At 48.2% G+C, this 22,134-nt stretch overlaps 8 protein-coding genes across 8 annotated transcripts; 4 read left to right on the top strand and 4 right to left on the bottom strand.

The window, feature by feature from the left end:
* Positions 1 to 246: 246 nt before the first annotated feature.
* On the bottom strand, positions 247 to 2,391 carry EURHEDRAFT_456676 (uncharacterized protein; the record flags this gene model as incomplete). Its single annotated transcript, XM_040784372.1, has 2 exons — positions 247 to 2,286; positions 2,338 to 2,391. The coding sequence occupies 2 exons, from the start codon at positions 2,389 to 2,391 to the stop codon at positions 247 to 249; spliced, it is 2,094 nt and encodes a 697-aa protein (XP_040638580.1).
* Positions 2,392 to 3,719: 1,328 nt separating this feature from the next.
* On the top strand, positions 3,720 to 6,418 carry EURHEDRAFT_456622 (sulfatase domain-containing protein; the record flags this gene model as incomplete). Its single annotated transcript, XM_040784362.1, has 4 exons — positions 3,720 to 3,964; positions 4,072 to 5,445; positions 5,497 to 5,793; positions 5,845 to 6,418. 4 exons carry the CDS (start codon positions 3,720 to 3,722, stop codon positions 6,416 to 6,418), a joined length of 2,490 nt encoding a protein of 829 aa, XP_040638579.1.
* Positions 6,419 to 8,421: 2,003 nt separating this feature from the next.
* Positions 8,422 to 9,168, top strand: EURHEDRAFT_538066 (uncharacterized protein; the record flags this gene model as incomplete). The annotated part of the gene is made up of 4 exons (XM_040787349.1): positions 8,422 to 8,434; positions 8,598 to 8,833; positions 8,905 to 8,979; positions 9,054 to 9,168. 4 exons carry the CDS (start codon positions 8,422 to 8,424, stop codon positions 9,156 to 9,158), a joined length of 429 nt encoding a protein of 142 aa, XP_040638578.1. The 3' UTR covers positions 9,159 to 9,168.
* A 5,688-nt stretch (positions 9,169 to 14,856) lies between these two features.
* ramB (bifunctional protein farnesyltransferase/protein geranylgeranyltransferase) lies at positions 14,857 to 15,960 on the top strand (the record flags this gene model as incomplete). The annotated part of the gene is made up of 3 exons (XM_040780184.1): positions 14,857 to 15,086; positions 15,138 to 15,242; positions 15,294 to 15,960. The coding sequence occupies 3 exons, from the start codon at positions 14,857 to 14,859 to the stop codon at positions 15,958 to 15,960; spliced, it is 1,002 nt and encodes a 333-aa protein (XP_040638577.1).
* A 106-nt stretch (positions 15,961 to 16,066) lies between these two features.
* EURHEDRAFT_73381 (putative L-serine dehydratase) lies at positions 16,067 to 17,889 on the bottom strand. Its single transcript, XM_040787640.1, has 2 exons — positions 17,668 to 17,889; positions 16,067 to 17,529 (listed from the first exon to the last, which is right to left on the bottom strand). The coding sequence occupies exon 2, from the start codon at positions 17,476 to 17,478 to the stop codon at positions 16,174 to 16,176; it is 1,305 nt and encodes a 434-aa protein (XP_040638576.1). The 5' UTR covers positions 17,479 to 17,529; positions 17,668 to 17,889; the 3' UTR covers positions 16,067 to 16,173.
* Positions 17,890 to 18,162: 273 nt separating this feature from the next.
* Positions 18,163 to 20,233, bottom strand: EURHEDRAFT_515629 (methionine--tRNA ligase MSM1; the record flags this gene model as incomplete). The annotated part of the gene is made up of 7 exons (XM_040786397.1): positions 18,163 to 18,426; positions 18,504 to 18,981; positions 19,032 to 19,525; positions 19,573 to 19,659; positions 19,719 to 19,790; positions 19,840 to 19,958; positions 20,020 to 20,233. 7 exons carry the CDS (start codon positions 20,231 to 20,233, stop codon positions 18,163 to 18,165), a joined length of 1,728 nt encoding a protein of 575 aa, XP_040638575.1.
* Positions 20,234 to 20,364: 131 nt separating this feature from the next.
* On the top strand, positions 20,365 to 21,519 carry EURHEDRAFT_412724 (putative nuclear transport factor 2 domain protein). The gene is made up of 4 exons (XM_040781981.1): positions 20,365 to 20,539; positions 20,604 to 21,308; positions 21,360 to 21,406; positions 21,457 to 21,519. The coding sequence occupies exons 1-2, from the start codon at positions 20,494 to 20,496 to the stop codon at positions 21,044 to 21,046; spliced, it is 489 nt and encodes a 162-aa protein (XP_040638574.1). The 5' UTR covers positions 20,365 to 20,493; the 3' UTR covers positions 21,047 to 21,308; positions 21,360 to 21,406; positions 21,457 to 21,519.
* Positions 21,216 to 21,700, bottom strand: EURHEDRAFT_456629 (Ish1 domain-containing protein; the record flags this gene model as incomplete). Its single annotated transcript, XM_040784365.1, has 5 exons — positions 21,216 to 21,308; positions 21,360 to 21,406; positions 21,457 to 21,540; positions 21,604 to 21,616; positions 21,665 to 21,700. 5 exons carry the CDS (start codon positions 21,698 to 21,700, stop codon positions 21,216 to 21,218), a joined length of 273 nt encoding a protein of 90 aa, XP_040638573.1.
* Between the last annotated feature and the right edge of the window lie 434 nt (positions 21,701 to 22,134).

Raw genomic sequence — 22,134 nt, 5'->3', positions numbered from 1 at the left:
ACTGGGCCTAATTCGATTCTATGTATAATAATCTATTCCTATTCTTTTATTTCCTTGTGTTATTGCATACCCAGGGCTTCATCTCGGTTATCTTGTCTTATCTTTGTGCAGTTCTTAGATATTTGCCATGAACTGAAGAGCAATGGAGCATATCGGTGTTATATACTCTTTATACTCTCGAAATAAACAATCATTCTCATTAATTCAATGTAACTCATGACTCATAACCAACCGATTACAACAGAACTACCCCATAGTAGTCTCCCACCCCCTCTCCATCATAACATCCATCCAATAAACATCCCTCCCACCAGCATCCATCCTTTTCCAAACCTCCTTCACCAATTGCAAACACACATGTATTGGTTTCGGTGGTAACACATGTAGATACGAAGTTAGACGGCCGAGGACGAATTTGCGTGTTCGCAGGACTTCGACGGCGTGTGATACATTCTCCTCGTTACTATTACCTTGATCATTGGTGTTGGACTCGTCCATTGGAACAGTAGGAAGTCGTAGCTCGCTACTCGATGCAACGAAGAGAAAGGGCTGTACGCAGCGGGTGCGGGATTCCATGGGAATGGTTTTTAGGCGCGAGAGGGTCGTTAAGGTGAATTCGGTGAGCCAGGTGTTGTAGTAGGAGTCTGTTGCTTTGGTTTTGGTTGCTGTTGTTTCTGGTGGTGTTTTCTTTGGGCTGTTGGTGTTGAGCCAAGGAAATTCGAAGCCGTCTAGGTTACAGTCATTGCCTAGGATTGGGTCTGAGAGGAAGGGGTCTTGATCGATCGTACTGGTGTTTGGTGATGGTAATCGGTAGCGAAGAAGGTCCGGGAATACGCGGTATAGCTGTATCAATCCCGTACATCGGTAGGCTTCAGCCATAGTTAGGAGATGCCAGACGGGTGTGTCGTCGTCGCCGGGGCTGATTATTTCGGTCTCTGCCGGGTGGGCCAGTCCAAGGAGTCTTTCTTCGAGTTGCTCTGCTTCGTTGATGGCTTTTTGAGCTTGGGTGATGTTCTCTTGAGAGGTGAAGTGCTGGGCGCGGATGCGTTTTCGTTCCCGACGGACGAGCCTGCCTACTTCCTGGACTGCGGATTGTGTGTCGCGGGCTATTCCAGTCCAAGGGTGAGGCATGCGTTGGAGAACAAGTAAATCTTCCATTCCGGGGATCGTGTCAGACAGAGAGAGCGAGTCATTGTCCGCGACAAAGGAGAGGAGCATTTCCCAGTAAACCAGTGCTTCTTCAAAGAACTGATGATTCTTGCCGTGTCTGGATAGAAATGGCTCCGCACTAGAAGACTTGTCATTGAGGTGCTTCCGTAGTAGATTGAAGAATGAAATCCCCAGGTCCTTCGGATCGTGCCAACTAGCAGTCTGTCCCAGCATGAGCAATGCTAGGAGGGACTTATCATCCATTTCAGACTCCTTGGTAAGAATGTCAACGGCTTCGTTCCGCATCTTCAATCCCATCGGCCCGAATTGAGGGAAATCATGAACTAGTGTCGCCGCGGCCATGCTCTGCATCGTTCGACACATAGCCAATGATGATCCCCAGAGACGAGATACCGTCGTACGGAAGGGGTTCATCTGGCTATCATAGCTCGAGAACAGCGCTGCTACTTCCTTGAAGTAGTATTCGATTAGGGTCCAGGATGTGTTGCCATTTAAGGGCTGGGGAATGTGCTGCGGCCTCAAGGACGGAGGAGGATAGCTGCGCACAATGGCCATTGGTGAGAAGTTGCCATAGTTTCTGCTATTCTCTTGGAACGCTGGCGCTGCTAGCGAGAAGATATTTGATAAGTCTGCTGTTGCGAGATTTGCAGCAAACGGCGAGTCTGTTTGCTGGGTTGATTCCTCGGATGTCGATGCTGCGACCGAAGAGGGAGAGGAAAGGCCATCTAGTTCTGGTAGAGAGCTTCCGCTGACGTCCCATAAGTTTTCGCATAGAACGTTTGTGCCATCTACTTCCAGGCTGGATGGGTCTGGCAGGTCCTGGGTAGCGGTGGTGGTACCAATTGTGGCGGGATTATCCACGTCGTCCAAGGCTGTTGACTGGGAGAACACTGATGGCGGTTCGATAAGCCCTTCCGGTGCTCTAGATGCTCTAGGAGCAGGCGATCGAGCTGCTCTGGGAGTAGCAGCATTGTTGGCCGTTCTTGTCACTGTAGCATTCTCAAACTGAATGCCACTGTGGTTGGTCACCCAACGCAGCGACTGAACATATCCGGGACACCTGATACCCAGTCTAGTGCAACGATTACAATGAGGTTTCTCTTCGCCGCATTTGACCTGTACGGCGGTCGTTAGTACTCGTCTGTCTCTGATAAGCGCAGGACTCACGCGTTTACTCTTGCATCTAGCACAGCCATTTCGGGATTTCTTCACTCGTCGCATTGCGGATCAAGCCCTGAATACAATAGAGGAGCCCAGGATAAGTTGGGGAATGCGATGAATGCGACGAGAAGCCAAGCGATAAGGCATTTTGGAGGCTCTGGACGATGCGGGGATGCGACCGAGGGAAAATATTGCCTGTTTGGGATTCGACTGACTGGACCTTTTGTTCATATCAAAGCTATAACTTATATATTGTAAGAGTTGAGAGAAGTAGATGAAGACATGGTTATAAACAGTCTTGTATGCTATGTACAAGTATGTACTCTGTCGCAAATGTGCTCGCTTTCCCTTTTAGGCTAACCCGGCAATTGACTTCTGGTTTCAGCCTCATCTCTCATCTTATCTTCAACGCGATCAAATCACCGAGAGAAACCAACAGCGGCATTTGATTTCCTCCATGTGACAGAAAACACAATGACAACGACTGCTCTGTACGCGTACAGGCCCATACAAAGATCGTCATAGCCGGGCAAAGGGCCATACAGAGGCCATTGCTAGAGAAAAAGAGAGAGAGAGTTCAATATGGCCCCGTCTGCCATTAATATTACAAAATCACTCGTGAGCTATTACTCGATTTGTCAATCATCGACATTCCACAAGGTCATGTCGCATGTTCTTTTGCCCATTCAGGAGTGCCAGACTGACAATCGCATTAGGTCAAGCTTTTTTATAAACCCCTTTGCCTCACAGCCCTAGAGGCCCCAAGCCAATCCGGTCCCAAGGCGTGTCCCGGACACAGTAATGTGGAACCGAACGCTAGCCGAAGCGGACGAAAACTTATGGCTCTCGTGCTCTCTCCCCTATTTGCGGCCTGTCAGTGCCACTCAATCCTTTCGCTTTGGCATGACCCTCAATGATCCTTGGTTATGATCCGGATCAAACCGCAAAAGTCGTGTGCTGGACTTTCATTTCTATTTCTATTGGGGCACTTCCGAGACATTTTTGACCGGCACAGTGAAGATGACTTGCCTGGTTTGTCGGTTAACCCCAAAGCGAATTCCGCTTTTGGGTCATCGCTTGCGAATCTCGAGCACAGCATCTCCACCGAAATAAGCGCTAAGGATGGATCACAATCCCCTACTATTCTTATCCGCAATTGAAATTCCAGGGTGTTGCTCCACGGGACCCATGCCATGTCTTCGATTTAGCCTTGTGAAATAACGCCTGATGTAGCAATCTGTTTCTTGAGCTCTTCAGTTCTAGTCTGCCAGATCTCTTTAAGCTACGGGTCTGGTGTCCGTTCGTTTTCTCTTTCGTCCTAAATCCGGGGAATACTCGTTATGGAGCATTATTGATTACCATTCCAATTTGACTTCCCGGCGCCTATCATGTTCGTTTCACGCTCTCATTTCTGGCAGCCATTTTTGGTATCTATCTTGGCCGTTTCAGTGCTTTCGTCAAAAGCGCTCCATGTGTTTCAACATGTTTACTCCGTTCCTCGCTATAGCCTGGTACTCTACCTCCCAACCTTCTTCGTTCAGGATGTCTTGCTGTGCATTGCGGTTTGGTTCCTGCTCCACAAGACGTCGGGCGTGAAATCCGTTGCAGCAACTGCTTTTGCCGGGATAATAGTGTAAGATAGCTTTTCTCGTTTTGTCATTTCCTTTTCTCTCCGTCTTTTGTTTTTTTTTTTTTTTCCCCTTTCCTTTTTCTTCTTCCCACCCTAATAGATGGCCATAGATGCATCGCCTTGGCCGCAGCGTCATCGCAAATCGGCTTTTACCTTGTCACCGGTAGCGAGATTCGCTGGAACACTGCCAAAAGCGTCGGAAATGACCCCGAAGGACGAAAGTTGATGATGAGTGGCCTGAGACCAGTCCTTGCAGTCTCAGCCTGCCTTACCGTTATCGCATGGTTCCTAACGCCTCATATTTACTCCCTGATTACCCGCTGGGTGTCTGTGCTTTTTGATGGGACAGCAGAACCAGAATATTCGACCGCAGTTTTACCAGGGCCTGATACGAAGCGGAAATTCCATATAAGAAGCCCAGCTCGGATCTGGACATTATGCTTCACGATAGCAACCGCCGGATTATGGATCATTCGGCCGTCCGTGCCGTATGATCATATGTCCGGAACCCTGCCTGTCACCCTCATGCAGGTTCTCATCCCTCACCACCCTAGTTCCCACGGGGATATCGAGCAGCAATTTCCGTTCCCGGGCCTTCTGGAGTCAGAATTCTGGGAAGCACCTCATGACCATTTCCCTGGATGGGCACCAACTGCCTCCCATGCTACCCCAGAAACGTATATTCGGCCTCAACCTTGGTGGTCGTTTAGTCGGTTACCCCGGGGATTCCAGCGGTGGGCAGATCCGACTAACTTTGCAAAGAGTGGCTCGGATGGGAACAAGGATGAAACCATGTCTTATTACAACCCGGTGACTGATCCTCTGAAGATCTCAAACTTGGATCTGCCGATCTTGGAACCGTTAAAACAGGCTTTACAAGACCATGACATCCCAATCAACCACGTCGTGTTTGTTTTGATGGAAAGTGCCCGAAAGGATCTGTTTCCCTTTAAGGCCGGTTCTCCTCTACATGAGAAGATCCTCGCCTCTCATGACACTACGGACGAGGCTACTATTCAGGAGGTCAATGAGAAGCTATCTAAACTCACGCCGGTTGCCGAACAACTTACAGGACAGTCATCTGGACTCTTCGCAAAGGACTCGGCTGGTCAATCCAAACTGGGCGGAATCGACATTGAAGGAGTTTCTACAGGCAGTACCCTTTCTTTCAAAAGTGCTGTGATGAATTACTGTGGTGTACAGCCGCTGCCTGTCAATTTCATGAAGGAAGCAGAATCAGATATCTATCAGCCATGCATCATGCAGATTCTCGACCTGTTCAACCAAATGAAGAGTGATAAGACCGATGCTGTGCATGACCGTAAATGGAAGTCTGTCTTTCTGCAGTCGATCACCGGACGCTATGATAACCAGGATGTTCTGAATGAGAATATGGGATTCAACGAGTCCATCTATAAGGAGACTCTTATCGACAGACACTCCAAGCATTATCACGTGCCGATGGAGAAGATCAATTACTTTGGGTGAGTCTCGTTAACCCAAATATTCGTTTACATGCCGCTAACTCAAACCAGGTACCCGGAGCCTGAAATATACCCGTATATCCAAGACGCGATTAACGATGCCGTGGAAAACAAAACCCGGCTGTTCTTATCTCACTTCACCAGCACTACACATCATCCTTGGGGAACTCCGAACGCGTTTGAGTATAACGACTACTTTTCAAAAGACAGCGTTCTGGGGAACCACCAGGATATGAACTCATACCTCAATGCCATCCGTTACGTAGACACCTGGCTAGGCAACGTTATGAAACTCCTGGATGATTCCGGAATCGCCAACGAAACCCTGGTAGTACTCGTGGGAGACCAGTAAGTATACGCCAACTACCCGTTGCACATCAAAAACTAACAACAAACCAGCGGCCAAGCCTTCCAAGAAGATGCTCCCATCTCAGGAACCTACCAAAACCCACACATCAGCAACTTCCAGATCCCCCTCGTCTTCCACCACCCGCTCCTCCCCCGCATGCAAATCACCGCAAACACAACCTCCATCTCCATCCTCCCCACAATTCTCGACCTCCTCATCCAAACCAAATCCCTCAACACCCAAGACACAGATATCGCTTCCGACCTCATCCACCAATACGAAGGCCAGTCCCTCATCCGCCCCTACAAAGCCACCCACCGCGGTCGTCAGGCATGGAATTTCAACGTTATTAACCCCGGCGGCGAGATTCTGAGCGTGGGGTCTGCGGCGGCGCCGTATAGGCTTATTATGCCCATGACAGATGATTTTGAGTATAAGTTTGTTCATCGGGAGAAGGATCCCGAGGAAGTGAGCGGAATTACGGAGTGGGAGGTTGATATGTTGGCTGAGCATGTTAGAAATGTTTATGGGGATGGGGCTGCGAGGTGGGTTACTGAAGCTGAGAAGGTTGGGAGGTGGTGGATAGGGGAGAGGTGGAGGTTGTGGGATTATGATGAGGAATAGATGGTTGTGCCGTTCTAGAACTATAGAGGTAATAGTAATGTATTGGTATATGAACTTGAATGGGCTGGCACAGGTGACAATCATCTCTAGGACCGTAGGCACTATCATGGGCCCTCTCTGAACCACCCCATAACAGCGATTGTTATGCTGATTTAGCCACGGTACCAGTATGGTCCATTACAAGAGAATGCTACATCTGAGATTACAATGTCTAACAAATAATCAATCGTATCTAAACCGACGTCAACAAATAGAATATTGGATAGATTAGCCTCATTACCATAATCCTTCTGTATAATACATGTCATATCTTGTCATGATTCGTGAATGATCGTATGTAAGGCGCCTCAAAGTAAACATCCTTACAATCCGCCGGCAGGATCCGTAACCGTAACCCTAAATTCCTGCGCAAGATGACAGCTGCGCAGCCCAGAGGTCAGCGCGCGGCCGGTCCAAATCGCGCACACCGGGTAGTGAGACATTATTCTATTTCAATAACGGGCTCGAAATCGATAGAACTCTTTCCAAATGGAAACTCAGTGCTGGTGTCCTCTAACTCGGCGAATTTTCTGTCGTTTATCATTTTTTTATTTTCCGTATTTTCCCCCTGATCCTTCACCAAATGTTTGCCGTCAAGATGGAATCTTCCGACTGTGTTGAGAGCCTTCAACATCGACCCCTGACCTCGGGTTGCCAAATCTAGGATTGTCTCTGGGGGGAAGCCGTACATATAGACATATTGTCGTAATTCTTCAGCAGGCCTATGTTCAGAAAACATCAAAGCATCCGCCTCAACGCACCCACCGTGGAAAATCGAGCGGTTTAAAAAGCGAACTCGATTAGTAGTTCCTGACTGGTTTTATGTCTCGCAGATAAGTCAAAAACGCGCGCTCCCGGACATCCATGAAGGACTCCCCAACAATTTTTCCATGCGGCACATTCGGGTTTTCAAGAAAGTTCTGTCCTCCCTCATTTGTCATAACGCGGCGGCCGTTATATCTTTGAATGTCGCCTCCGCTGCAGCCTGTTCGAGTGTACGTTGTGCAGCTTCTCTGGGGGTTTCTTCGTCTTCGAGAATTTCGTGAATGTGAACTTCGACTTTCTGTCGACCCTACAATAGAACGAATGTTTCACCAGCTGAGTGGTCACGGATCAGGTTCTCGCGAATCGGAAGCGGTGCCTCCTCGGATTTCGGCTGCTCTCTGGTTTTTCTCTCTCCTTTAGCTTGTTCCTTTGGGCCTGTTTCTGGGGAGCCGGGTCCCCTTCCGACTTGTAACGCGCCATGATGTAGAGAATTGGTCCCGAAATCCCAATTGATATGGCGGGGGAAATGATGTGACTCCACTTGAACCTTCAGTTACCACCAGCAATGCTACCAAGCAATTCTGCCAATCTGACCGTCTACCTGAAAGGCAACTCAGATAGATAACAGCAGCCATGCGAATCACTCTGTTAACTTGAGATCGATATTCTGCATTACCTCGTACTTGCGCTCGCCTCTGGAAGTCAACAGATATACTAGTGCCTCTGCGAAAGCGCAACAACATTGACTCGCCAAGCCATCAAGAATCCTCGAATTGAATGTGTACCTATACGGCTTTGGATTTCTCGACTTACCTGGCCTTGCTCTTGCCGCTTTTGCGAGGGCACATAGCCCATAGTCGTGTGCGCCACGCCTATCCCCCGATCGATCCCCTGTCTTTCACTACGAAGGCTAAAACAACCTCAACAGGGTATATTATCCGGTGTGCAGCTAGCTACCTCGGAACAAATACCGAACGCCCATCCTGGAGATCTTGCCCAGTCATATTTCCCTCGCAGAATGCACTTATGTACTTTTTTTTCGAAGATCTAGCACGTAGCACGCAATTCGTGATCTAATCGTGAGAATGCCCTCTGTAATGGATACCGGGCCCTCATCCGACATTACCTCCGGAAGATGCACCCGGGGTTTTTTCTCCTCATCAGGATACAGCACGCGGGACCTAGACCGTATCCCGGGAATGAGTCCGAACTGTACTTTGAGTGTTTAATAGTTAAAGAGGTACATCATCCCAGGACCTTTCCCAATTTCGTCTCTGTCTATCAAGGAAACAAAACAAAAGTGAGTTATTCGAACCCCAAAAAAAAAAAAAAAAAAACGGTCAGGATTACTGATACACGAATTCACCTTGTCAAGTGTCCAGCAATCTCGTTCCCCTTACCATCATCAAAGGCGCCGGCCACGAGTTCATCCCCCTCCCTCAAGGCCAAAACGCAACTACAGCCGACTTCCACTCTGTGCGCACCAAGACGACTGAATCTCCTGCGCACTTTACCTCAGGATTCTATAAGATCGAGGCTGGGCCTCAACGACCCGCGCACTACAATTTTGAAGAGACGAAGTATGTCCTCAGTGGTCAGATTGATATTTTGGTATGTTCCTTCTCCAGGCTTATATTCTCATAGCCCTGGACAACATTGACAACCACGGTTCCGTTTGATAGGACGAGGCTACTGGAATCACCCACCACCTAGTCCCAGGAGACTTTGCTTTCTTCCACGTTGGATCCAAGGTCAAGGTTTGTCACAGCCCTTTCTTTCATTCTCCACATACAGCGAGCAATTAGGCAAACATAGCTCTACTTTCTCCTAGTTCTCGACCAAGTCCCAAGGTTTTGCGTTCTACGCCGTGACTCGACCTGTTCGAGCTCCACACCCTAACCTCGAAGGCCGGGAGGAGGGTAAGGCCAGGCTATAGGGAATTGATGGGGATGAATTGAATTTGTAAATGATAATAGATATTTGTCATTTCACACTTCTTATTGCATACTGCTGCGTGTTTTTCATGTCACCTGTAAATAGGTAGCCTGGGGTTTGAAACCAGGTGCTTTGCGATGAGTGAACACTGGTGGACTCGGGCAGCATCCCCATACCAGAGGTGACTGAAATGCAATTTATATATGCATCTTCTCTCGGTCCTTCCCACCAAAGAATGCATGATGCGCAAAATGATGCCAAAAACAATAAAGAATCTCTTTAAGATGATGAGACAGGAAATGGGAAGTTGTTGTACACGTCCCCTGGCTTTGTCCCTGAAGCTATGATTACAAGTTACTTAGACCCGCCAGTAACCTCGCTGTTTGAAGCACTTTTCGTGCCCAGTTTTGGGAAGCTGTCTATTTTGTCTCAATATGCTCTAAACAATCGGAGAACCTCCGTTTGTGCATTATGTCTGGCGACTATTCAACGTCACCCTGCAGAGGCTTTTGGTATAGACGACGGAGTAAAACTTTCTCCCAGTCCTTCCGTATCTCACTGGGCTTGGGCTCGATACTCCCTGAAGTTCAGGGAGGCGGCAGCTCTTCCACTTCAATGTCTCTCAAAAAAGGGATATACTGCCGCTTCCACAGCACGATGAATTGAGACGCATTCCCAATCCATGATTTCAGTGACACAATAGGACAGCGGATGCACGATGATGTTGGAAGCTGAAAGGTCGTCATGGTAAAGCAATTCAACCTCGTCATGCCAGGTGATTGGTGGGGAAATATGAGGCACTAGTGCCTCTAGGCTGTAACATGTATCCAAACATTGTCCTACTCCTCTGCTAGAGCCTCAACAGCCTCAGTAATGATCATCGATAGGGAGTGGAGAGAGATGTTTGATCCGCTCAATCTACACCCGCGTTTTGGCCATCATGGATTTGTACGAAGATGAGAAAAGCCCACTGTCGGCAGAAAGAAATATGCGCATGTCCCTGAATAACCAAGGATAAGCAACATGGCCAAACACAAAGTCTGTTTCATCGACGGAGGTATTCGCGTCCACTCGTTCTCAAATTGAGGAAAAATGCAGACTCCCAATTTTAGTAAACTGAAGGTCTTGAAGAACGTCCAGATGTTCACAAATTTCTACCGTCAGGCTTGCCTTGGAGTCGAAGGACATCCCATCCCTGACATCGGCCAAGGGGACACCATCGATCTTCTCAATCAAGATGTTTTCTGCTGACAAGCAGTAAGCTAGTACCTTCGACACAGGGGTTGTAGTATATTGACGGATGTACGCAAGAGTAACGACTTCACTCTCCGTTTCGAGAAACGGTTCTGCTAGTAGTGCCACACGCAAGAGATACTGCTGTGGAAGATTGGGGGAAGTGATGCAGTATAGTTGCCGAACGACCCTTGGGCGGGAAAAAAAAAATGGTAGCGTTAGTATTGGAGTAACCGCCGGACAGATGCTTGACTGCGAGAGATTTGATGATTGAGATGCCTGGTGCCGTCGTTCATGTAGGGACGAGTTCGCCCATTTCATCCTCTTTCCAAAGGAAGTCTCTTTGAACCATGGTTAACCTTGGGCAGTACCTAGTCTGCTTTAAAGCTGGTACGGATGGAGTAAAGATAGAAGTACTTGTTTTGATTGCTATCTAAGAGAACCAGCGGCTCCAACTCCGCACCTCCTTTCAATTACCCCTTACCCTAAAATGTCGTGTAAAATCCTCAATCAAATGTGTTTAAAAAGATTCACAAAGCCGCTTTTCAGCGCTGCTGGGTATGGCACATTTTCGAGGCAGGACCAGGAGGCCGAGGCTGAATAACGCTACTCTTGCAAAAACAATTATGTATAGTTTTGCTGGTGATATGATGCTTCCATATCTGAACGATCCAATAAATAGCGAGCTCCGACGACATTGCATGAATTGGATTCATGAGTTCCTCACTATACAATTTCCCAAACATGTGCTTTATCCAGATTTGCTGGTAATGGCTCTTGAGAGCACTATTTATACCTTGATCAAGAGGCTGATACCGCTTAGTAGTCCTTGGAGGGAGCCATAGGATCCGAATGTTCGATGGAGGAGGCATTAATTCAACGCCTTTTTTATGGCCAACAAGATTATCAAGAAGGAGGATGACCGAGCGTTGATTGCCTATATGAAAATAGAAGTGACGGAGCCAACTTTGCATAGCCTCAGCTGTCATTGTTGAATTTTTATTGCAATTCCAGACAGCGCCGAAGGCTCTGGCATCTAATCCGTTAAGAGAAACAGGCTTCTCCTCAGACGTGATTACCCAGATAGGGAGCTTATCTGAGCCGCTGGAATTCACGCAAAACGCCAATGTCATCTGTGAGTTGTTTTCTATTTCTTTTGGAGCAAGTGTAGGATATAGCACATGCCGACAGTGAAGGAGAGTTTCATCCATGTTGTAAATGTCGTCCTCATGGTATTGTCTGCAGAAAGCTTGTATAGTCTTCATTTCTTTGGAGGCTGTGACCGACACAGAAGAAGCTTTTTCAGGCTCTTTTGACTCATGCGATGGGAGTTTTTGGTCTTGAGGCTTTGTTGGAAGAATGATTCGTGTCGCTTGAGTAGTAAGAATAGGGCCCTTGATACCAGCACCCGTTCTCTCAACCTTTTTCTGATTTCCCAAGGATGCGCTTTTATGGGCAGATGGAGTTGAATCTCGCTCACGGGAAACCTCAAGAGAAAACACTATGTTACTCTCTTTTTGCTTCTGGATCTGATTACTCATATGGGACTCTGGAAACGGAAGTCTTTGATATTGAGGCATCTTTGGAAGAAGGACCTGTACGGATTGACTGTATTCTGGCAATAGAAGTTTTGGATATTGCCGTGGTTCAGGAAGGAGTTTTGTCGCTTGAGCAGTATGAGGATCACCACCACTGACATTTTTCGCAATTTTATGCTGCCTGAGACGTACATCTTCTTTGGCGGGCTGGCTTGGAGCTTGCGGGCCGAACGTGGAAGGAGGAAGCTTCCCCTACATCATGAAAAGTTAGCATATCCTCTGGCCAGACAGGAACGTATGTCAATGTACCTGGCATGGCATATATGATGGCTGGAAGAAGGGGATTCCTTTAGATGGCTGGCTTGAATTTCCCGTAGGATTGTGCAGCACTCTTGGATATCGAGATTGAAGCCATTTGATATAGTAAGATAGACCAGGCATGTCGAATATAGGTCCTGCTGTACCAGGGAAGTATTCTGTATACACGAAGAGCAAGAGTTGCCAACTTGTTGCCGGCCAAGTTGGTGCTGATTGATTGATGAAAAGGCTGATGATCTAAAGAGTCTATACAAAGAAAGGATGCATAACAGTGCATCAGGTGACTGATGTGAAAGAAAGGAAAACAGCGCAAATGCCAAAAAGCCGATATCAGTTACCAAATCATGAAGTTTCTTTGAGTCCTCACAACGCCTATCTGGGAAGCGGAGTGATACCAGCGGTATACCCTAGCAAATCGAACGAACCTACGGATAATATACTAAAGCAACATGAAACCCCCCCCCTCCCTCCTAAATAGATGTTAGCTAATCAATGCTGTACTAGTATTGTCAGGGACTCCACATATCAGTAGCTCCTAGGTCACTATACTATTTTTCAAATATCGTAGTCAACCGTATGGTAGAGGTCTCCAACAACAAAAGTACGTCTGCTAGAAAGCACAGGTATGCTTCCTCTATTGATGAAAAATTGGCTCTATGTATCCCCATTGCATGTCTCATTGTCTCGTATTAATTGGAACTGTGTCCTTGTTTGTCACCATTCATTTATGACACTCGTTCTTTTTCTTAATGCAGCTTGTTGTAAAGCGGCGCTAAGCGTATAGCCACATAGAGTAGCCATGTCGAGGGTGCCCCGCTCAGGATGCGGACTCCCAATACTGGATTCACTGGCAAGCAGTACCTTTGCATGTTCTCTGGTGTGTTTGCTTTACAACGAACAAATATGCTAATCGTACATGGCAACGTACTCAAGTCTAGCGGTGTATTCGTACTCTTTGGGTGCCATGTCGTATAGAACCCCGATCCTAGACTTCCTGTGCATGGCTTCATCAGGTAAATAACACTGTGATGCCACGCTGCTGTCTCGCTGGTTTGTCTGAAGATTGGTCGGCTCGACATTTTCCATCTTAATGGGGTCGAGGAACGGCGGAATGATTTCCGACCCAGCTTCCTCGCAACATGAACTTAATATTCGGGGTAGGTCTTCGGTACCTTTCATGAGGAACGTGGTAAAAGCGCCGATTAAAATACTCTAACGATCCTTAAATCCACCATGTGCCCTCTTCCAATTTCCGACTGTCCAGTGTACTCAAGGCTCTCTGCCTCGGTATGACATAAATATGGACAGTGTTAGTTCTAGGATGATATTGGTGAGCTAGTGCTGATAAGTGATTGGTCTTCCACTATTGTAATGGCCCTTAACACTGCCGGTCCTAAATGAGGGTTTGCCGAGCAGTATCAGTGTAAGCACTAACCGACACTGTGCTGGCGAGACAGTATCAATGCGTGCGTCCATTTAGAAGAGGCTTAAACTTCAAACATCTAGACCGAAGGCAACTTTTAGAAACAAGAAGGAAATACCATTGTGATTAACCTACTATGGTTTAAAGCCGATTTCAAAAAGCTCGGCTGTCTGCTATCTCGACGGTGGTACGTCTAGATTTGCGCCGAGACATTGGTTTTTCAACAGAGGAAGATTACTTCCTCAATCATCTGAAGATAGCTTCCATCGCGAGCTAGAATGCTGCCAATTCCCCAAGCCCATCTTGTGATAGGGGCTTTTCCAGGCAATCACAGGATCGTTAGAGATTTATACTAAGCCACCGACAATTCTCGTGTCTTCTCAGCTAATGGAATCGTCCACGCTCATTTGCAAATAGGCCAGGCAGCAGAACTTCTGTGTCCAAGAAGCGAGTTTTGCTCCAAGTACACAGGCTGATATTCGAGTGAGTTCATCTGGTTTATCTGGATGAGTCCAATTCCAAAAGAGCGCACTCTCGAGGGCCTTCTGGATGCTCTTCAGTATCCATTAGAATACTACCTGGATAATAACCACCCTGGAGCTCTTATCATCACTTATCGTTTTTCTTGAAATGTCAAAATGTATCTGAATTAACCTCTGGTGCCCTTCTGCCATGGTGTTTTGTATGTGGAGCATACAGCAGCTCTTTCTTTGAGGTTACAGTCATGTTTAACAGAATAGTCGCTAACACCCGTTTGGATACCATTGACCTTTGAGTCAATGCTCAATGCAGTAGTTATATAAGTCAACTCTTTGTAGAATAGAAAGAGTGGAGTGATTGTCATTGATATTGTTCTCAGCCATTGTCTCTCTGCCTCAGGCGGTGACATGCCCCACACGTGCACCTCAACGACCGTTTATTTCATCGCTTCGCCCATTCACTTCTTCAACGTCGCCGTCTCTTTTAGTTTAACAGTCTCTACGAAAAATAAACAGGTACTTAGAACGTCTCTTCTGCTATTGAGTCAATCATCTACGGTACATCGCCTGAGCGCAGTGTTTGGTCATATCAAGACTCCGCGACGACAATTGTTTGACTCTCAGCAAACCACCCGGAATTCTTGCATTGGATGTTTATAACCATTTGGCTTGACTCTCTCGCATATCAAAACTGCATATTCATCTAAAATGGCGGGCAAATACTCCTCAGACCCCGAATGGGCAAACATCCAGCCCATTCCCCTAAACGACGGCTCGGACTCGGGATCTCTCCCTCTAGCAACTATTGCCTACGCGGCTGATTACCTCGAGGCCATGTCGTACTTGCGTGCAGTGATGGCTGCCAACGAGATGTCGGACCGGGCGTTGAAGTTGACGGAGGATATCATCTCACTGAACCCGGCGCATTATACAGTATGGTACGTTTACTTTGTGTCCGTTGAATTGAATGTTACTGACTACGTTGGCAGGATCTACCGGGCAAAGATTCTCTTCGCTCTGGAGAAAGATCTGCTCGAGGAACTTGAGTGGTTAAACGGCGTGTCCTTGACGTACCTAAAGAACTACCAGATTTGGTATGTTCACCTCCACCCATAGCGTACAAATATCTATCTAACAGTGAACAGGCACCACCGCCAAGTTCTCATGTCCAGCACAACCCATTTCCCCACCCTCCCTCCCAAAGAATCTTCCTTCCTAATGGAAATGTTCGCCCAAGACTCCAAAAACTATCACGTCTGGACCTACCGCCACTGGCTCGTCCGCCACTTCAAGCTCTGGGATCACCCCGTCGAACTCGCAGATGTCGAGTCCCTTATCAACACTGACGTCCGCAACAACTCTGCCTGGAACCACCGCTTCATGCTACGCTTCGGACCCCGCGATGACCAGCACGCCGCGGGGATGCCGAATGGCGATGCACCCGGTTCTGAGAAGGGGAGGATGGCGGTTGTTGATGAGGATGTTGTGGATGGGGAGTTGGGGTATGCAAAGGCGAAGATTGTGCGGGCACCGGAGAATCGGAGCCCGTGGGCTTATGCGAGGGGAGTGTTGAGGGCGGCGGATCGGGGGTTGGAAGAGTGGAGGGAGTTTGTGGGGAAATTTGTGATTGTGAAGGAGGATGGGGAGGTTGTTGTTAAGAGTACGCATGCGCTGGAGTGGTTGGCAGATGTGTATGCGCGGGAGAGGAAGGAGGAGGCGGTTCGGATGCTTACGCTCTTGAGGGAGAAATATGATCCGATTAGGACGAATTATTGGGATTATCGAATTCAGATGATATCTTCTGCGGTTTGATTGGGGTAATTTGGTTTGCATTGCATGGTGTGATATATTTATCTTGAATTTGGATCTAAAGAATTGAAGAATCTATTCTCTTTAACTGAGAACCAACATGCTGAATCAAACAAAAGGTATCAAAACAAATATTATGCATCGTACGCGATTTTCAAACGCAATGCCCGCCAATAAACCCAGAAAAAGCAACAAAAAGCCAACAGAAAGTAATCACTACTCACCCCATCCCTCTCGCAACATTTTCCTCCACTCCACAGCAACATCAACAGAAACATTACTCCCACCACAAACAACAATCACCACACGACTCTCGGAGTTCAAGTCCGGCACCAACTGCTTCAGCTTCGATTGCAATGAACCAGTCTCACCCGATACCGACGACGGCAAGGATTTGGTACTGAAAGACGAAGATGCGGAGTGGCTATACTCCGTATCAGACTCATTCTCGACAGAAGACCGATCATCCCCATACCCTTCGTCAGATGAAGACCTCTTCCGCTTCTTGCTGATCATAGCCGCACGCGCTCTGCCGGCATCGCCAACGGCAGCTTCAACGCAGACACCGCATGCTAATTCCACGAGCAAACGCTCATCATCAGCCAGACGAAGCGAACCACGTGCCGCGTCTGCATCTGACAAAACGGCGCTGTGCACTTTCAGCCCCGGTGGCGGGGAGAGGGCGTAGTTGAATGTCTTTTCAGAAACGCGGACGCAGCCAAGAGAGATAGCTTGGGATGTAATTTTAGAGAGCGAGATGTGAGATTTCTGAGCCATGGCTTGGGCGAGGGAGTCGGTGCCTAAGGTTTCAATGGCGAGAAGGTGGATGTCTTTCTTGGAAACAGGGAGGTGCTTCTTCTGGCGTTCACGTTCAAGACCCATGATCAAACCGTTGAGGAGGCCTCCGCCACCAACACTGCAGATGATTGCATCAAGGGGAAGTGGTCTGTCGTGGTAAGATTCCACAGACGCAGATGCAGGAAGCTGAGTGGCGAGTTCATCGACAATAGTGCTGTTCCCCTGCCAAATCGGCTCATTATCAAACGGATGCAGCGCAACCTTAACCACATCTTCACTCTCCCCCTCCCCAACCTCCTTCATAAGCACCTCCTTCATAAACTCTCCTGCCTCAGAAATCGTCTCGCCATGCTGCACCACGCTAACCGCCCCCGCCGTCCGCAACCGCTCTACCATCATCGGCTTCGTGCTCGTCGGCAACACAACCGTACACGGGTACCCCAGGCTCCTGGATGCGCAGACAGCAGCAAGACCCGCGTTTCCACCGGACGAGGCGTAGAAGTGCACGGGGCGGCCTGCGTGCGCTGGGTTCTTCAGGTGTGAGAGGATTTGGTTGCCCATGGCGCGGGACTTGAAGGAGCCGCTTGGCTGGACGTTTTCGAGTTTGAGGAAGATGCGGCAGCCTGCTGCGCGGGAGAGAGAGGCAGATTCGACGAGAGGGGTTTGGATCCATGGGGTTTGAGGGATGGGGGTTGTGGCTGTTCCTGGGGCGATGCTTCCCATGGTGACTTGTCGCCCTTTATGAGGACTGGGATGACTTGTGGGTGTGAGGTACTGGAAAAAAGAAGGATGAGATAGTGTTCCAGAATAGGCAGGATCAATTGTGTAGATTGTGTTTGAATCAGGGTTTAGAGATATGGAACAGATACTTGGTACAGATAGAGTGAAGAAAGAGAAAGGCAAAGAATATACAAGGCCTCACTGTTCTGGATTGTTTCAATGAATATGATTCAATCCATCTGTGCAACCGGTTCTGATATACAAATGGCGACTTCCCGATGATAACCCTCAATAGTTTACCGCGGGGAACTTCCGAGTTTCCCGCCCCGATCCTCTATCAACCCTCGCCATGTTGCCTCCCGAATCCGATTTTCCGTTGAGTAACTTTGAGGAAGAATGCGCAAGATAAGCCATTGGCTGTGACATGCCCACGGGGAACAAAGATCCCATTATCGTTTCGCATAGGGTATGCACTCCGTATGACCTTGGTGGAATAAGGGCTGACCCAGAACAGGTAAGTCATACTCCTGGGGGAAAGACAACGCGAGCCTCGGAACCGTAATCCCTTACGTTCTTGTGGAGAATAAGGAGGAACACCGCAAGTCATAAGTAAGAAAAAACCGCGTTGCATGTTTTGTGATTGGATTGAGCCAGTTCTTCTTATCAAATCGAATTCCGGGGTCCGGTTTATTCTTCGATGACAAGGGGCGGAAAAAGGATGCTCTTTTTGATACCTTCCCCATACTCTGCATCGGAACCGAACCCGGCGTCTGTGAAGCTTCGCTTAGAATTATCTACGCGGAGAATATTGAGCAGATCTTGCGACTTGTTAGGCATGAACGGTTGCAATAGAATGGCCGAGATTCGTAGCGATTCCGCCACGGTGTAGAGGATCCTCTGCGACTCTGGCCGGGCCTTCCATGGTTCCGCGGCATGGAAGTATTTGTTTGTCTAAAAAAATCCGATAGTCAGCATGGATAAGATAGGTCATATGATAAGATAAGGTCGTATGACGGGTCATTCCTCACCTTCTCAACAATTGATACGATATCCTGCAGGGCGGAACGAGGGTTCAAATTCTCCATGTGTTCGGCCACTTTGCTGGGAATTTGCTCTAGAAACGATTGGTGCTCTTGGTCCAGAGCTGTGGCTGGCGGGAGCTTATCAGTGGCGGCATTGATAATGTACGACCGCAAATTCCCCTTTGCGCAACCAATTGTGCGGTGTGCGAGATTGCCCATTCCGCTTTGAAGAACCTTCTTATAATCCCTGATAATGTAGGCGTTGTCATAATCGGAATCTCCATCGAAGCCTCCCTGGTATGCAAGGAAGAAGCGCATCGTATCAACGCCAAAGCGATCGATAGCAAAGAAGGGGTTCACGACGTTTCCGGTTGATTTCGACATTTTCTCATGGTTCATGGTCCAATGACCGTGTACAAGAACATTACGCGGAAGAGGAAGATCCAAAGCCATGAGGAAAGCCGGCCAATAAACGCAGTGGAAGCTGCGCGCAGTTGTTAGCTTTGACCTACCCTTCACAGGAAGTACACCTACCGAACGATATCTTTGCCGACCACATGCACATCGGCTGGCCATCCAAATTGGCCTTCTTGACCTGGTGGGAATGGATATCCCGCCTTGGTCAGGTAGTTAACGAGCGCATCCAGCCAAACGTAGATGGTCTGTGTTTCGTCGCCGGGAACGCGAATTCCCCAATTCAGTCGCTCGACGGGTCTGGAGATGGAGAGATCTTGGAGATTCGTAGTGACGGATTTAATGATGTCAGGCACATAGTTCCCAGGGGTGACAAAGTTGTTTTCATACAACTCGAGCAGGCGGTCTTGGAAGGCAGTCAAGCGGAAATGGTAATTCGTTTCAGATGACCACTCCACTTCCTTTCCGGTCTCGACGGAGACCATTCGTTTTCTCCCGGTAGACGGATCCAATGAGTTTTGCACCTGCGATGGTGGGTAGAAAGTTTCGTCGCTGACAGAGTACCACCCCTCATGTTTCGCAGTATAGATGTAGCCTCGGTGATTGAGCATTTCCTGTATCATCAGCTTCTATTATCTCGAATCATCTCTCCAGGACTCACCCAAAAGTAATGAACCGCTTCCCTGTGTGCTGGGTCGGTGGTTCGAATAAAATGGTTATTGTCGATATTCGCGGCTTTCGCTAGGGCCTAAATCGGAACGATGTTAGGTTACGGCCATACATCGACAAACGCCATAAAGTGCACACCTCGAACGTCTTGAAATTCCTATCGCAGAAAGCTTGGGTATCCATTCCCGCTGCGAGAGCAGCTTGTTGAATCTACCCATTGTCAACGCCTGGCACAACTGCCGTAGGTCAATCTCCCTACCTTCATTCCATGCTCGTCGGTCCCGGTTAAAAGCTGAGCGTCTTCCTCCCCAAGAAGGACCCGCCATCGCTTTATGATATCGGCGATCACCATGGTATAGAAATGACCGACATGAGGAGCTGTCCAGCACAATCTGTCAGTATTTCGCGGTACAATTCCCCAAATGACGGAAGAACATACAAGAATTAACGTAGAAAATCGGAGTAGTAACATAGTAAGGCTTCTTCTTCGACAGTTCATCCTGAAGCGCTGTTGTCGTCGCAAACCTGCGCGGAGAGCCCAACCCGGCCGGTCGGACGTTTCTGCAAGAGGCACATTTCCACGAAGGCTGTCTGTAAGCCAGGAGTTGGGAGGCCCACGAAATAGCGCGGAATTCTCTCCTTGGAAACGCCATTGGCAAGTGGGAAGAAGTTGTTTATAGCAGTTGTTGGGTAGGATTTGTTTCCGTTGTCGGCGCGGGAGAATCTCCGGCAAAAGCTCCGAGCTGCCAATTTTTCGGCGATTGCTTTTGTTTTCCATTCCGACAGACAGCTCAACAACGTCGCTGTGCCCGATTCTTTGCGAGTATTTTGTTTTTTGGATTTCCTGCGAGTGCTTGCTTGTTCGCAGACATCAGACGAACCATTTCCATCTGCCACCGTTTCAGCATACAAGATGGCCCCCTCGAGCGATGACGTCCTGACCAAGGTGTCTACGGATGGTTTGTGATCGCAGAACAGAGTATTTACGCGCTATTCCCAGATTTCTAACTATGATATGTGCAGCTGCCACCGAGTTCGTCCAGTCGTTTTACCCCGCGCTCCAGAAAAACCGCGCCGCGATAGCTTCGTTCTACAGCCAACCCACCTCGACGATCCTCTTCAACGGGAACGCAGTCGCCGATGGATACGCCGTCCAAGATATCTTCGTCAACCAGATGCCTCCGGCTCACTATGAAGTCCAGTCCTTTGATTGCCAGATCATCAACCAGGCGTACCCTACCCCCACCCCGACTGGGACGAAAGCCCCGAATGAGACAACAGTCAAGGATATGTCGATACTGGTTATCATCAGCGGATACGTGCGATTTGGCGAGTCGAGAGACCTGCCGCAACGGGGTTTCAGCGAGACGTTTGTTCTTGTACCGAACCCGGCCGCGGAGGGTGGGAAGGTGAAGCAAGTGAAGGAGTGGCTTATCTACACCCAGAACTTCCGTCTCGTTGTCTGAAATTTTGTTTTCTACGGTAAACACGGGTTGGCTTGCAGTGAAATCTGCTCATAAGGTTCATATATCGATATTTGCTGCAAAGGGGAACAATGGTGCAACGCGGGGTATAACAGGAAAAGCAGACGAGAAACACGGGGACAGAAGGTGAAACTGTGCGCGTATTCAATCGCTACTGGCCGGAAGACCTGGGCACACGCAAGTTTGCTTTGACTCGCTCGAGTAACTCTTCACGCGTGGCTCTGGCGCTGGGCAAAAGGCCTCTCTGAATATTGTCAGCATTTATATCGGCATGTGAATGAGGGGAAACGCGTACCAAGCGGAGCCACCTCTTCAACTCATCGGCTGTCCAGTCTTCAGGGTCTTTTTTAAAATCAGCGTCAGTGACAAATCGACGGGATTTCTTATCCTACCCCCAGTCGGATCTTGCTCCGCAGGAAACATGTCGTTACCCCAGATAGCCCACACCGCGGCGGCTGAGATCATCCCGGTGAATCCTGAAATGACTTTAGCTAGGTGTTTCGATGTTTTATTGTTATTCCAAATGAAGAAATGTATACCCAGAAATAGATTCTGGAGAGATTTGTTAGTCAATGTCCATAAGTACATGTGATTAAATACCTTGGAATTCATGGCCCGATCCAATGGAGTAGGCATCTTGAATCGTAATAGCACTAAAGTCTAAGGCCTTTCAGATTACGATGATAATTGGTATAATAGTTAAGAATAAATAATGGAATGGAATCTTTTTGGTCGATAGAAGTTGGCCGTTGAGTCAGGTTAGCCTCTTGCAGAAATAACGTGGCACCGCCACTAGACTGACTACGCCACAATATACAACCCCCAGATTAGTATAACTGGAGTACAACTGCTCAATGTCAATTAATGGGTAAAAATCTACTATTTGAACTATGGCATAATACTGGACAACGTATATGCTATTGTGGGTTCCGTCCTGCTGCCGGCCTGCCCTGTTCCTTCTTAACTGTGCATCAGACTATTCACCCGCACCTTCCCTAGTAGTGTCCAAGATGGGAGGCAGACAGGAACTAGACCAATGCCAAAGCATTAGGATCTCTCATCTGTCTATC

The sequence above is a fragment of the Aspergillus ruber genome (assembly GCF_000600275.1).
Source record: "Aspergillus ruber CBS 135680 unplaced genomic scaffold scaffold00014, whole genome shotgun sequence".
In the NCBI taxonomy this organism is placed as follows: Eukaryota; Fungi; Ascomycota; class Eurotiomycetes; order Eurotiales; family Aspergillaceae; genus Aspergillus; species Aspergillus ruber.
Note: the sequence above shows the minus strand (reverse complement) of the source record. Positions and strands in the feature narration are given on the sequence as shown.